The sequence below is a fragment of the Budorcas taxicolor genome, chromosome X (assembly GCF_023091745.1).
Source record: "Budorcas taxicolor isolate Tak-1 chromosome X, Takin1.1, whole genome shotgun sequence".
Lineage (NCBI taxonomy): Eukaryota > Metazoa > Chordata > Mammalia > Artiodactyla > Bovidae > Budorcas > Budorcas taxicolor.
Window position 1 is genome coordinate 134,299,686 of NC_068935.1, and position 13,574 is coordinate 134,313,259.

At 41.0% G+C, this 13,574-nt stretch overlaps 1 protein-coding gene across 1 annotated transcript in view; it reads left to right on the plus strand.

Annotated features, from left to right (window-relative positions):
* Window positions 1-13,574, plus strand: part of MID1 (midline 1) — a 130,116-nt gene that overhangs the window by 47,527 nt on the left and 69,015 nt on the right. The window contains exon 2 of the mRNA XM_052663404.1: window positions 4,122-4,217. Within this exon, the coding sequence (XP_052519364.1) occupies window positions 4,122-4,217 (96 nt within the window). The remainder of the gene's footprint in view (window positions 1-4,121; window positions 4,218-13,574) is intronic.

A 13,574-nucleotide genomic window follows, 5' to 3' on the forward strand; every position in this document is an offset into this window, starting at 1 on the left:
TTCTCTGACTTTTTGTGGTATCCCATCCTTCAGGGGAGAAACAGTTCTTCTCCCTTAAAATATGTATACTTGAGACGCTTTGAGTGTCTCAAAGCCGACATGGAAGATTTCCTGTTGGTCTTCCCGTCCAGATGAAATAATGCCCAAAACCTCCCCCTGAACTCTGAACACATGAGAATTACAGACAAAATATTTTTAATGCATTTTAAAGAACAATAACCAAGCTTAAACATAAGTGGGAAAACTCCAAGGACCAGAAATGAAAGGACATGCAGAAATGAGAGGGGGGTGGTGAGGGGCCAGTGGGGACCTAAGGGTAAACCTGGTGGAGTGTGTCCCATACGAGGCAGAAGGCTTAGATGCCCCATGCACCTAGAGTGCAGGACTCCCCGTGTACACACCAGGCTCAAATGGCACCTCCCACCTTCTCTAGAATTGGAGCCAGACAGGATTCTCATGGAAGGAAGCAGAGGCACTGAGTCAAACTAGGACTTGCGCCTCTGTGGCACATGGGTGTCTTGTGGGAATGCCTTCTCTGGGAAAGCAGCCTCAAGCCCTAATGACTGAGGAGGTACCTCAGCTGCCTGTGCAGGGGACGAAGTTCACGGCAGATGAGCTGTCAGACAAAAATGACAAGACCTAAGATGAAACCCATTTCTCTTGAAATGTTATGCAAATACAGGAAAATAGGAAATTGCCTTTTCTCAGAAGAGCTTAAGTATAAGTATATTCACTTCTCTGGAAGTTGTAGAGGAGACGGTTGCATCCAGGAACACGAACAGAAAGTAATTCCACAAGAAAAGGGAGATGTTATAAAGAACCTACTGGCAATGAAAAATGTGGCCAGTGAAATAGAAAAAAAGTTAAACAATAGGATAAACACCAGATGCATAGGCATAACTTGTTTAAGAATGACCAGAGAGATTTCTGCTTTGAGATTATACATTTTAAGCATTCAATAAAAGTGATTCTTTTCCTGACTATACCTTTCTAAATCTCAAATGTAGGAAAGCAGAAAGAGTAAACATTCTCAGAAATAAATTTCCCAGTATAATAAACTGTTATCACCTTTATGAAATTGTTGATTTTCAAAATCTCCCTCACAGTCTTTCCAGATCCTTTTACTCGGACGGCATTACAAAACTTAGATCTACCATCAGATTGCCTTTCTATACCTTCACCATGTCTATGGAATTGGTTATATGTTAAAAACACACTTGCCCTAATCCTTTGCCCTCTCATGCCTCCCTGAGCTTGTTGTATGAGATTGTGCTGTTCCCCACCCATGGGAACGTCTGTGTGCTCACCTCCACCTGCATTCTCTCTTCCCAAGAAACTCCCACTCATGTTCACCATCCTCCCAGCCTCCGAGAAAAAACGTCATCTTGGAAACCTTCTGAGGCAGCCCGACTCCCCCCCTTCTCTTGTTTACAGCATCTCTGTCCCAGTGCTGTACTCGTTTCTTTGCACATAGGGAGTAGATCTTTTACGTTTTCTGTCTTATGATCTGGCATATGGTGGAAGCTTCATTAATATGCATGTCGATGGGCAAAATGGTACAAATAAAGGGCATAAAGCATCAGAAGCCATGGAGAACTCTTAAGGAATCTTACCCAGAACAGAGGGTTACTGTGGTTGAAAATAAAGTTAATAGTCATTGTGGGGAATTTTAAATTTGATGTTCTACACATTTGTGGTTGCCAAGGTTGGGGTTGGGGGGTGGATAGGGAGTTTGGAATTCAGTTCAGTTCGCTCACTCAGTCACGTCCAACTCTTTGCGATCCCATGGACTGCAGCATGCCAGGCTTCCCTGTCCATCACCAACTCCTGGAGCTTGCTCAAACTCATGTCCATCAAGTTGGTGATGCCATCCAACCACCTCATCCTCTGTTGTCCCCTTCTCTTCCTGCCTTCAGTATTTCCCAGCATCAGGGTCTTTTCCAATGAATCAATTTTTCACCTCAGGTGGCCAAAGTATTGGAGCTTCTTTTCAGTATCAGTCCTTCCAATGAATATTCAGGACTGATTTCCTTTAAGATTGACTGGTTTGATCTCCTTGCTGTCGAAGGGACTCTCAAGAGTCTTCTCCAACACCACAGTTCAAAAGCATCAATTCTTTGGCACTCAGCTTTCTTTATAGTCCAACTCTCACATCAATACATGACTACTGGAAAACCCATAGCTTTGATTAGATGGACCTTTGTTGGCAAAGTCAAGTCTCTGCTTTTTAACATGCTGTCTAGGTTTATCATAGCTTTTCTTCCAAGGAGCAAGTGTCTTTTAATTTCATGACTGCAGTCACCATCTGCAGATACTTTGGAGCCCAAGAAAATAAAGTCTGTTACTGTTTGTATTGTTTCCCTGTCTATTTGCCATGAAGTTTGGGATTAGCAAATGTGAACTATTATATACAGGATGGATAAACAACATGGTCCTACTGCATAGCACAAGGAACTATATATAATATCCTGTGATAAACCATAATGGAAAAGAATATGAAAAAGAATGTGTGTGTGTGTGTATATATATATATATATATATATATATATATATAACTGAATCTGCTATACAGCAGAAATTAACACATTATAAATCAATTATACTTCAATAAAATAAATTGTAAAAAATATGGATGTTCCAAAGGAATAGGGCATAATTCTGGATTCTTAAGGAGCATATGTGCTAGGTCACTTCAGTTGTGTCTGACTCTTTGCAACCCTATGGACTGTAGCTCTCCAGACTCCTCTGTCCATGGAATTCTCCAGGCTTGAATACTGGAGTAGCTTCTCATGCCCTCCTCCAGGGGATCTTCCTGACCTTGAGATCAAACCCACATCTCTTAAGTCTCCTGCATTGTCAAGCAGGATCTTTACCACTAATGCCACCTGGGAAGTCCATAAGGCAGATAGTGATATGAAAAATGTAACATTCAAGGAAGTTTGATTTGGCATTGATAGGCTGATAGGCGTAGAATAGAAGCATGTACAGTGAAACGTACTGTGAGTGAATAAACATGTATCATGAGCACTTCTTCTAAATGCCTATAAATGACCATAATGTCAGCAATAGCTGGATAGTTCAGACCTTTATCCAGGGGATTGACATCAGCCTGCCCATAAGATGGTAAATGCTAAAAATCTAACAGTGGTTGATTTGATATGGGAGTGTATTCCTTCTGTTACTGCCATTTCTGATTCAGATAAGGAATTAGAAATCCAATTACCTCTTCTCTTCCTGGTGCACAACCAGGAAATAACCTGTGACTAGACTTTATTTTGGGGGGCTCCAAAATCACCACCGATGTTGACTGCAGTCATGAAATTAAAAGACGCTTACTCCTTGGAAGAAAAGTTATGACCAACCTAGATAGCTTATTCAAAAGCAGGGACATTACTTTGCCAACTAAGGTCCGTCTAGTCAAGGCTATGGTTTTTCCTGTGGTCATGTATGGATGTGAGAGTTGGACTGTGAAGAAGGCTGAGCGCCGAAGAATTGATGCTTTTGAACTGTGGTGTTGGAGAAGACTCTTGAGAGTCCCTTGGACTGCAAGGAGATCCAACCAGTCCGTTCTGAAGGAGATCAGCCCTGGGATTTCTTTGGAAGGAATGATGCTGAAGCTGAAGCTCCAGTACTTTGGCCACCTCATGCGAAGAGTTGACTCATTGGAAAAGACTCTGATGCTGGGAGGGATTGGGGGCAGGAGGAGAAGGGGACGACCAAGGATGAGATGGCTGGATGGCATCACGGACTCGATGGACATGAGTCTGAGTGAACTCCGGGAGATGGTGATGGACAGGGAGGCCTGGCGTGCTGCGATTCATGGGGTCGCAAAGAGTCGGACATGACTGAGCGACTGAACTGAACTGAATTAGTCAGTGAAATATGCCCGAGTTCGTGCATGAAGCAGGCACAAAAAGAGTAAGAGGTGAACATTTTTAAAACGATCTTTTACATGTGATTTTTCAAAATCAAGTATAAATCTACAAGAACTTGAAACGGCATAGATTTCATTGAGATTTCTCTTAAAATGTATCCATTTTCCCAAGTATAAGTAATTTTGTGTATACTAAAGTATTAAAAGCATGCAGAATAATATTTTCCTCTCTTTTTTTTCTGAACAGCAAAACTTGGAGAGTAACCTCACCAACCTTATTAAGAGGAACACGGAACTGGAGACACTTTTGGCTAAACTCATTCAAACATGTCAACATGTTGAGGTGAGTTTCTCTATGTGCTATTTTTCATATGAGAACTGCTTGATCATGGTTTTTATACCCTCACCCTTTATATTTTTCTGATGGGAATCTTAAGATTAGTTTTTGCAGAAGCCAGATATCTAAGATGGATGAAATTAGAAGGAACTAGAACCTTCAAGAATCTCTCCCCATCCACTGCTTTGCTCTGCTCCCACTCCTATCACAGCTCTCCCTAATCCAGTTTACTTTAGGATTCCTAAACTTGTAGATTTGAATCATCCCTCCAAAGAACACCCCCCTAAAATCACTATTGAAAAGGTGTTGTATTAGTTTCCAATGTCACCGGTAACAAATTACTGCACACTTGAGTGGCATGAAACAGACACTGATTTTTTTTGCTATTCCTAGAGGTCAGAAGTCCAACATCAAGCTGTTGACAAGGCCTTGCTCATTCTGAAGGCTCTTGGGGAGCCTCTTTTATGCCTCTTCCCACCTCCTAGTGTTTGCAGCCCAGTCCTTGGCATCCACTGGCTGCTAGATCCATCACTCTAATCTTGGCCTCTGTCCTTACGTGGCCTTCTCCCTGTGTGTTTCTGTGTCTGTATCCAATTCTCCTTCTTAAAAGGATGCCTGTCATTGGATTAGGCTCCACCCTACTTGAATATGCGTGTGTGCTCAGTCGCATCAGATTCTTTGCAACCCCATGGACTGTAGCCCACCAGGCTCCTCTGTCCATAGGATTTCCCAGGCAAGAATACTGGAGTGGGTTGCCATTTTCTCCTCCAGGGGATCTTCCCTATCCAGGGGGATCAAACCAGTGTCTCTTAAGTCTCCTGCACTGGCAGGTAGATTCTTTGGCACTGTACCACCTGGGAAGCCCACTTCAGTATGAACTCACTTTAACATGATTCCATCTGCAAAGACCCCATTTCCAAATAAAGTCATATTTATAGGCACCAGGGATTAGGTCTTGGACATACTTTTTTTTTAGGGTGGGGGTTGGGATACAATACAATTCAACTCACTACAGGTGTAATAAATACATCTTAGTTGACAAATAATGTTTCCATGAAGTTCACCATAACTGCAGCATGTTGGGATTTAGTCAAGAGCATGCAGGCAGCCCTAAAAGCAAGGGCAAGTTGCAGAATACAGGTCTTTGACTGCTTCTGGCAGGGATCTTTCCAGGGAGCATGTGGAGCCTTGTTGATTAAACAGCATTGTAAATAGTAGTGAACAACCATGATGTTCTCATTATTATAGGGTGAAGTGAACATGTATTATAGAATTAGATGGATGAACAAAAAATGATCCATGTGCTGTATTTTCTTTTTATGATGTGATAGCATTTGATGTTTAGGAAGGACCAGAAGAAAGAATTATTTCTCTTCAGTTAAAAAAAAAAAGGAAAAAAATTACCTGTCTTTTATGATGAAATCTTACAAATGCTTTATGGATTGAGTGATTATTTCATTCCATTTCAGATAGATACTTCTTAAAGCATTAGTGTCTTGTTTCTATTATGGCCTTTAGCGATTTCAGAACAACTGTCTTGCTCCTAATGCAACATTAGTGTGGCTTGAACTTATAAAACACTGTTCATCCTAACATGTAAAATTACATTCTGTAATGTTGGGTAATTTCAACCGATAGATAGATGTGTCATTCAAGAAATTTACAAGCAGAGTCTATTTTTAATTCAAAAGATTAGGTATTTAGTTGACATACAGGCTTTTAAAATGAAACTATTACTGAATTGATTGTAGCAGACTTTCAAATAGACAGATAGATGCCATGAGAAATTATTCTAAACAAAGAGTAAAGAATGTATTCCATTTGCTGTTGTTATTTCTGTATCAATCGTGTGGAATGGAATGAAGTGTGTGGGTGAATCAATTTGGTATTCAGGAAATTTCTAGATAAAAATCAGAGAAAATTAATTATAAGTAGATAAATAATGATGCCAGCAGTACCTATTTTTATGTTTCTTTATCCATAATTATTCACATTTTCAAGGGAAATGTTTTAAAAATGGAGCATCAAAATCTCACATCAGTTCAGTGCAGTCGCTCAGTCATGTCTGACTCTTTGCAACCCCATGAACTACAGCACACCAGGCCTCCGTGTCCATCACCAACTCCCAGAGTCTACCCAAACCCATGTCCATTGAGTTGGTGATGCCATCCAACCATCTCATCTTCTGTCATCCCCTTCTCCTCCTGCCCTCAATCTTTCCCAGCATCAGGGTCTTTTCAAATGAGTCAGCTCTTCGCATCAGGTGGCCAAAGTACTGGAGTTTCAGCTTCAACATCAGTCCTTCCAATGAACACCCAAGACTGATCTCCTTTGGAATGGACTGGTTGGATCTCCTTGCAGTCCAAGGGACTCTCAAGAGTCTTCTCCAACACCACAGTTCAAAAGCATCAATTCTTCTGTGCTCAGCTTTCTTTATAGTACAACTCTCACATCCATACATGACTACTGAAAAAAACAAAGCCTTGACTAGACGGACCTTTGTTGACAAAGTAATGTCTCTGCTTTTTAATATGCTGTCTAAGTTGGTCATAACTTTCCTTCCAAGGAGTAAGCGTCTTTTAATTCCATGGCTGCAATCACCATCTGTGGTGATTTTGGAGCCCCCAAAAATAAAGTCTGACACTGTTTCTACTCTTTCCCCATCTATTTCCCATGAAGTGATAGGACCAGATGCCATAATCTTCGTTTTCTGAATGTTGAGCTTTAAGCCAAATTTTACGCTCTCCTCTTTCACTTTCATCAAGAGGCTCTTTAGTTCTTCTTCACTTTCTGACATAAGGGTGGTGTCATCTGCATATCTGAGGTTATTGATATTTCTCCCGGCAATCTTGATTCCAGCTTGTGCTTTTTCCAGCCCAGCGTTTCTCATGATGTACTCTGCATATAAGTTCAATAAGCAGGGTGACAATATACAGCCTTGACGTACTCCTTCCCCTATTTGGAACCAGTCTGTTGTTCCATGTCCAGTTCTAACTGTTGCTTCCTGACCTGCATATAGGTTTCTCAAGAGGCAGGTCAGGTGGTCTGGTATTCCCATCTCTTTCAGAATTTTCCACAGTTTATTGTGATCCACACAGTCAAAGGCTTTGGCATAGCCAATAAAGCAGAAATAGATGTTTTTCTGGAACTCTCTTGAATTTTCAATGATCCAACAGATGTTGGCAAGTTGATCTCTGGTTCCTCTGCCTTTTCTAAAACCAGCTTGAACATCTGGAAGTTTACGGTTCACATATTGCTGAAGCCTGGCTTGGAGAACTTTGAGCATTACTTTACTAGCGTGTGAGATGAGTGCAATTGTGCGGTAGTTTGAGCATTCTTTAATCAGATGAATCTGCCTTGAAATTTATTTAATCTTTGAGAAAGGAATAAGCAAAATGATAAAGCTGGCTTTATCAGAAACTGATTTGTACACATTCAGATGTTGGGGGTAGTTGGGGAAAAGAATGCTAGAATAAGACAGCTAAATTCAATGCAGAACTGGTAAGTGACCTGAAGTGAAAGTGAAAGTGAAGTCACTCAGTCATGTCCCGACTCTGTGACCCCATGGACTGTCGCCCGTCAGGGTCTTTGGTCATGGGGATTTTCCAGGCAAGAATACTGGAGTGGGTTGTCATTTCCTCCCCCAGGGGATCTTCTTGTGACCAAAGGGGCAATAAAATCATTATATTTGAGCTAAATACCTTGCATCCCATCAGTTTTCTCTAAGTTAACATTTAACTTAGCAGAGACGAAGCCCTCCTCCATAGTCAATAGAGAATCACGTTCTTTTACATCCCAGCCCAGAAAGTCAGATAACCCTTCCTTCAGCTGGCTCAATGGAGTGGAGTCTAGTATACATCCAAAGGAGTCAGTCTTCTTTTGCCTTATTTCTAAGATGTATGTAATTCAGCTTAACCTGACTTTCTGCTCTTTGGGTTCTGGATACTGTTTGTTGATCTGTTAGCAGTATTTGCTAAACATATATTTCTGGGTAAGTGTGTCTGTCAAGTTTTGCCTGCACTCAGTTACTTGGGCTTTTTAAATGGTCACACTGCTTCATTCTATGAGTGCTTGTGAATCCTTCTCTGTGTGTGTGTTTCACTGTGCTGGGTGGGAATGACCCTGCCTACACATGCTCACTATCTCAACTAAGATGAAAGAGCAATAATACACAATGGGAAAATGAGTTGCCATAAGAGAATTATGTGTGTGTGCTTAGTCGCTCAGCTGAGTCCTACTGTTTGCGACCCCACGGAATGTAGCCCATCAGTCTCCTCTGTCCATGGGATTGTTCAGGCAAGAATGTTGGAGTGGGTTGTCACTCCTTCTCCAGGGGATCTTCCCGACCCAGGAATGGAACCAGGGTCTCCTGCATTGCAGGCAGATTCTTTACTGCCTGAGCCACCAGAAAAGCCCATACGAGAGTTAGGGATGATATACTTTGGAATTGCAGAGAAGAAATTTCTTCTATCTGGTAACTGGATCAGTTAGTACAGTTTCTGAGCCTGCTTTCAAGGGTATGTAACATTCAGACCTATGGAGAGATGAGAGAGGCTGTGCTTTCAGGGCAAACTAAAGCATGGGGATGGAAAAATGAAGAGTGTATGTACACACAATTAGTAGTTCATTCTATAGGAATGGAAAGTGTATGAGGCTGGATAAGTAGGAACTGACTTTGGAGAGATGAAGGGTTAGTGAGCTTTAATATTGTATCTGAGTTTGAACTTCATTTGGTTTTGAAGGTTTAGTGAGGGCTCGAGGAACACTGTGTCAATTTCACAGTTAACATCAGCATCCCTAGCTCTTTTCTTTTCAGGAAATGATGTTTTTGGGTTATTGGGGAACTAGGATGGATATCTTGATGCAAAATGCCCACACATCCAAGGGGAAATGTCCCAGTACTAGTAAACTCCAAAAAGGGTGGTGGGATTGGTTAGGCACCAGCCAGCATGACATTCTTTTTTAGTGGAAAAGAATTTCCTAGTTCACAACCTAGGTTCCTAGACTGTATTTCATCCTTTTCCTCTTTCTGAAGGTGTCCTTGTGTTTGGGTCTGAGCATTCCTCGGGAAAATAATCCCCCTGCCAGCTGGAGCTAAAACCACTCAAAAGCACAGAGGCAAATCCCAATTGTTGTAAATTAAATCAATGAATTCACACCAAATCTGGAGGAAATGCCACATCCTTATAAGTCCACACCTCCTTCCTGGGATTCACTTCTGCTGTTCTTTAGCATGAAAAAAGTTTGAAGGTCTCCCACCCCCATCCTCATTGTTTTCACAACTTTTTTTTTTTTTTTAATGAGGGCAAGCAAATGAAATGGCTTTTTGACAGTAAACACCAAATCGTTTGAAAACTAGAGGTATGAGGCCAAGGCAGTTTAGGACTCAAGAGAAGGAGGCATTGAACCATCAGGTAGACTCCCAAGAAATGTTTTTGTAATTGGGTGGAATTCCAAAAATTAGTGGGTTTTAGCTACTCAGTTTTGTTTTTTGCAGGAGAAGAATGCAGTCAAAAATTGCCTTGTGATTAGTTAGGAATTAGTTATGGGATGTAGAACAAGTTCATGAAACGTGGTCAAAATTTGGGTCAGCTACAGAAATTCACAGTTCTAGGTCAAATAGGGGCTATTGTTCTTCATTAACTCATCCTCCTCCCCATTTTCTTTTAAAAATCAGAGAGCTTAGTTTATTAGCTAGGCAAATGCTTAGAATCACTGATGGATATCATATTCTCCACACATTCTGAGAATCAAGTTCTTTCACAGGAAATACAATACCTGGACATGCAGCGGGTATGCACTTTGGGGAATTGTAGGTAACCAATGACTAAATCCACAGTAAGGTGGTAGAGAAAAGCTACGAAATGTTGACTAGTTGCCATAGTAGTTTGGAGAAGATAAAGGCTCAGCTGACTCCACCGTCCTTGCCCAAGTTCATCCTAGCAGGCATTCTCTAAGCCAGCATCCCATCAAAGGCCTAGCTTTAGCTCCTTTGGCTTATGTTACCTTGCTTATAGTCACTTTTTGTGTCCTTTTGCCATTGATTTTCACTCTAAGTCTTTAAACTTTTTTTTTTCTTTACTCTTAATGGAAAGTTTGCTGTCTTACTGGCTTTCCAGTAAAGATTTTTCCAGTGCTTGGTGACATGTGGAGTGACAGATTTCTTGTGCATAAGTTAACTGCCATGTATTATGTGATTTTCACTTAGATGTTGAGCTCTGGAAATTGAGAGGGAAGAGGATAGCTTAAGGAATGGTAATAAAATGATTTGGGAAAACAGATGGGGTTCTGTAAAAGTACTTTCCAGCAAGTCACCAAGCCCTAAAAGCATTTAAATGTAAACACTGGAAAAAAGGAAAAAATGGCTAGGTTAGAAAGAAAGATGAACCTTTATGTTTAAATTAATTTTACTGTGTAGTTTAATGTCAAAGGCTCTCTATGGAAGCCTTGGCGGTTGCTTTGCCTGGAGCCCCTGAATGAAGACCAGCATCCGGACACCAAACATGGTGTTTGTATCTTGTGGACAAGTGTCTGATTTTGGATGACGTGTATCCTTCTAGGGGCCAACTTAAATGTCCAAAGTTGTAATCCATTATCACTTGCAGATAAGGGTTTGATTCCCACTCACGTGAGCCCTTGGGAGAATGTTCTCAAGGTATATTTAGAATCAGACTCTGGAACCACATCAGGCAGTCCACAGCCATTCTTGGCTGTTTGTGTAAATAGCTCTGGAATAAGGATAACACGATAGTGCAGCTATGGTGGCATTCAAAAACTGGATTGTGACAAGCCACTAACCTAAAGATTAATCTCTTAAGTTCAAGTCTTAGTATTCTCAGGACAAAGGAGAAAAGGAACTCTTGGACTGCACAGAACTTCATCTTCTCTGGAGAAGACTGTTTTTTAAAGTATTGTTGATTTACAATCTTGTGTTAATCACTGCTGTACAGCAGGGTGATTCAGTTACACACATACACACACACATATACACACTTTGTTTTTTTATATATTCTTTTCCATTATGGTTTATCATAGAATGCTGAATATAGTTCTCTGTGCTATATAGTAGGACCTTGTTTATCCATCCTATATATAAAAGCTCACATCTGCTAACCCCAACCTCCCGCTGTACCCTTCCACCCAACCCCCTCCCCCTTGGCAACGTTGCCACCAGGCTGTTCTCTATGTGCCTGATTCTGTTTCTGTTCCATAGATGGATTCATTTGTGTCATATTTTAGATACGTGATATCATATGGTATCGGTCATTCTCTGTCTGGCTTACTTCCCTTAGTACGATAGCTCTAGCTGCATTTATGCTGCTTCGTTCTTTTTCTGGCTGAGAGGTATTCCACTGTATCTGTGGATCACATCTTGTTTATTCACTCATCTGTCAAAGGACATTTAGGTTGTTTCCTTGTCTTGGCTATTGCCAATACTGCTGCCATGAACATAGGGAGGGGTGCATGTATCTTTTTAATTACAATTTTGTCCAAGTGTATGCCCAGGAGTTGGATTGCTGAATCATATGGTAATTCTACTTTTAGGTTTCTGAGGAACCTCCATACTTACACCAATTTACATTCCTACCAAGAGTGCGAGAGGGTTCCCTTTTCTCCACATCCTCTCCATAATTGGTTATTGAAGACTTTTTAAAGATGGCTATTCTGTGTGAGGTGGCTCCTTGTTGTTTTGATTTTCATTTCTCTAATAATTAGCAGTGTTGAGCATCTTTTCATGTACCTATTTACCACCTGTATGTCTTCTTTGGAAAAATGTTTATTGAGGTCTTCTGCCCATTTTTGGATAGGGTTGATTGGTTTTTGTTGCAGAGTTATACGAACTGTTTATATATTTGGCAAGTAAGCCATGGACCGTTATATCATTTGCAAATTTTTTCCTTCATTCTGTTGGATCTTTTTTCTTTTTTTTTTTTAATAGTTTCCTTTGCTATGCAAAAGCTTGTCAGTTTGATTATATATTTTTTTAATTTATAATGACTTAGGAAACTGACCTTAGGGAACATTGGTACAATTTATGTCAGAGAATGTTTTGCCTATGTTCTCTTCTAGAAGTTTTATGGTGTCATGTCTTATCTTTAGGTCTTTACGGCAGTTTGAGTTTATTTTTGTGTATGGTAAGAGGATATGTTACTCCAGGTGTTTCTTGACTTCCCACTTTTGCATTCCAGTCCCCTATAATGAAAAGGACATCTTTTTTGGGTGTTAGTTCTAAAAGGTCTTGTAGGTCTTCATAGAACTGTTCAACTTCAGCTTCTTCAGCGTTACTGGTTGGGGCATAGACTTGGATTACTGTGATATTTAATGGTTTGCCTTGGAAACGAACAGAGATCATTCTGTCATTTTTGAGATTTCATCCAAGTACTGCATTTCAGACTCTTCTGTTGACCATGACGGCTACTCCATTTCTTCTGAGGGATTCCTGCCCGCAGTAGTAGATATAATGGTCATCTGAGTTAAATTCACCCATTCCAGTCCATTTTAGTTCACTGATTTCTAGAATGTCGATGTTCACTCTTGCCATCTCTTGTTTGACCACTTCCAATTTGCCTTGATTCATGGACCTGACATTCCAGGTTCCTATGCAATATTGCTCTTTACAGCATCGGACCTTGCTTCTATCACCAGTCACATCCACAGCTGGGTATTGTTTTTGCTTTGGCTCCATCCCTTCATTCTTTCTGGAGTTATTTCTCCACTGATCTCCAGTAGTGTGTTGGGCGCCTACTGACCTGGGAAGTTCCTCTTTCAGTATCCTATCATTTTGCCTTTTCATACTGATCATGGTTTTTCCTGTGGTCATGTATGGATGTGAGAGTTGGACTGTGAAGAAGGCTGAGCGCCAAAGAATTGATGCTTTTGAACTGTGATGTTGGAGAAGACTCTTGAGAGTCCCTTGGACTGCAAGGAGATACAACCAATCCATTCTGAAGGAGATCAGCCCTGGGATTTCTTTGGAAGGAATGATGCTAAAGCTGAAACTCCTCATGCGAAGAGATGACTCATTGGAAAAGACTCTGATGCTGGGAGGGATTGGGGGCAGGAGGAGAAGGGGACGACTGAGGATGAGATGGCTGGATGGCATCACTGATTCGATGGATGTGAGTCTGAGTGAACTCTGGGAGTTGGTGATGGACAGGAAGGCCTGGCGTGCTGCGATTCATGGGGTCACAAAGAGTCGGACACGACTGAGCGACTGAACTGAACTGAAGAGGATGTGTTCTAACTTCATTGATTTACATGTCACTGTCCAGCTTTCCCAACACCACTTGCTAAAGAGACTGTCTTTTTCCCATTGTATATTCTTGCCTCCTTTGCAGAAGATTGACTGTAGGTATGTAGGTT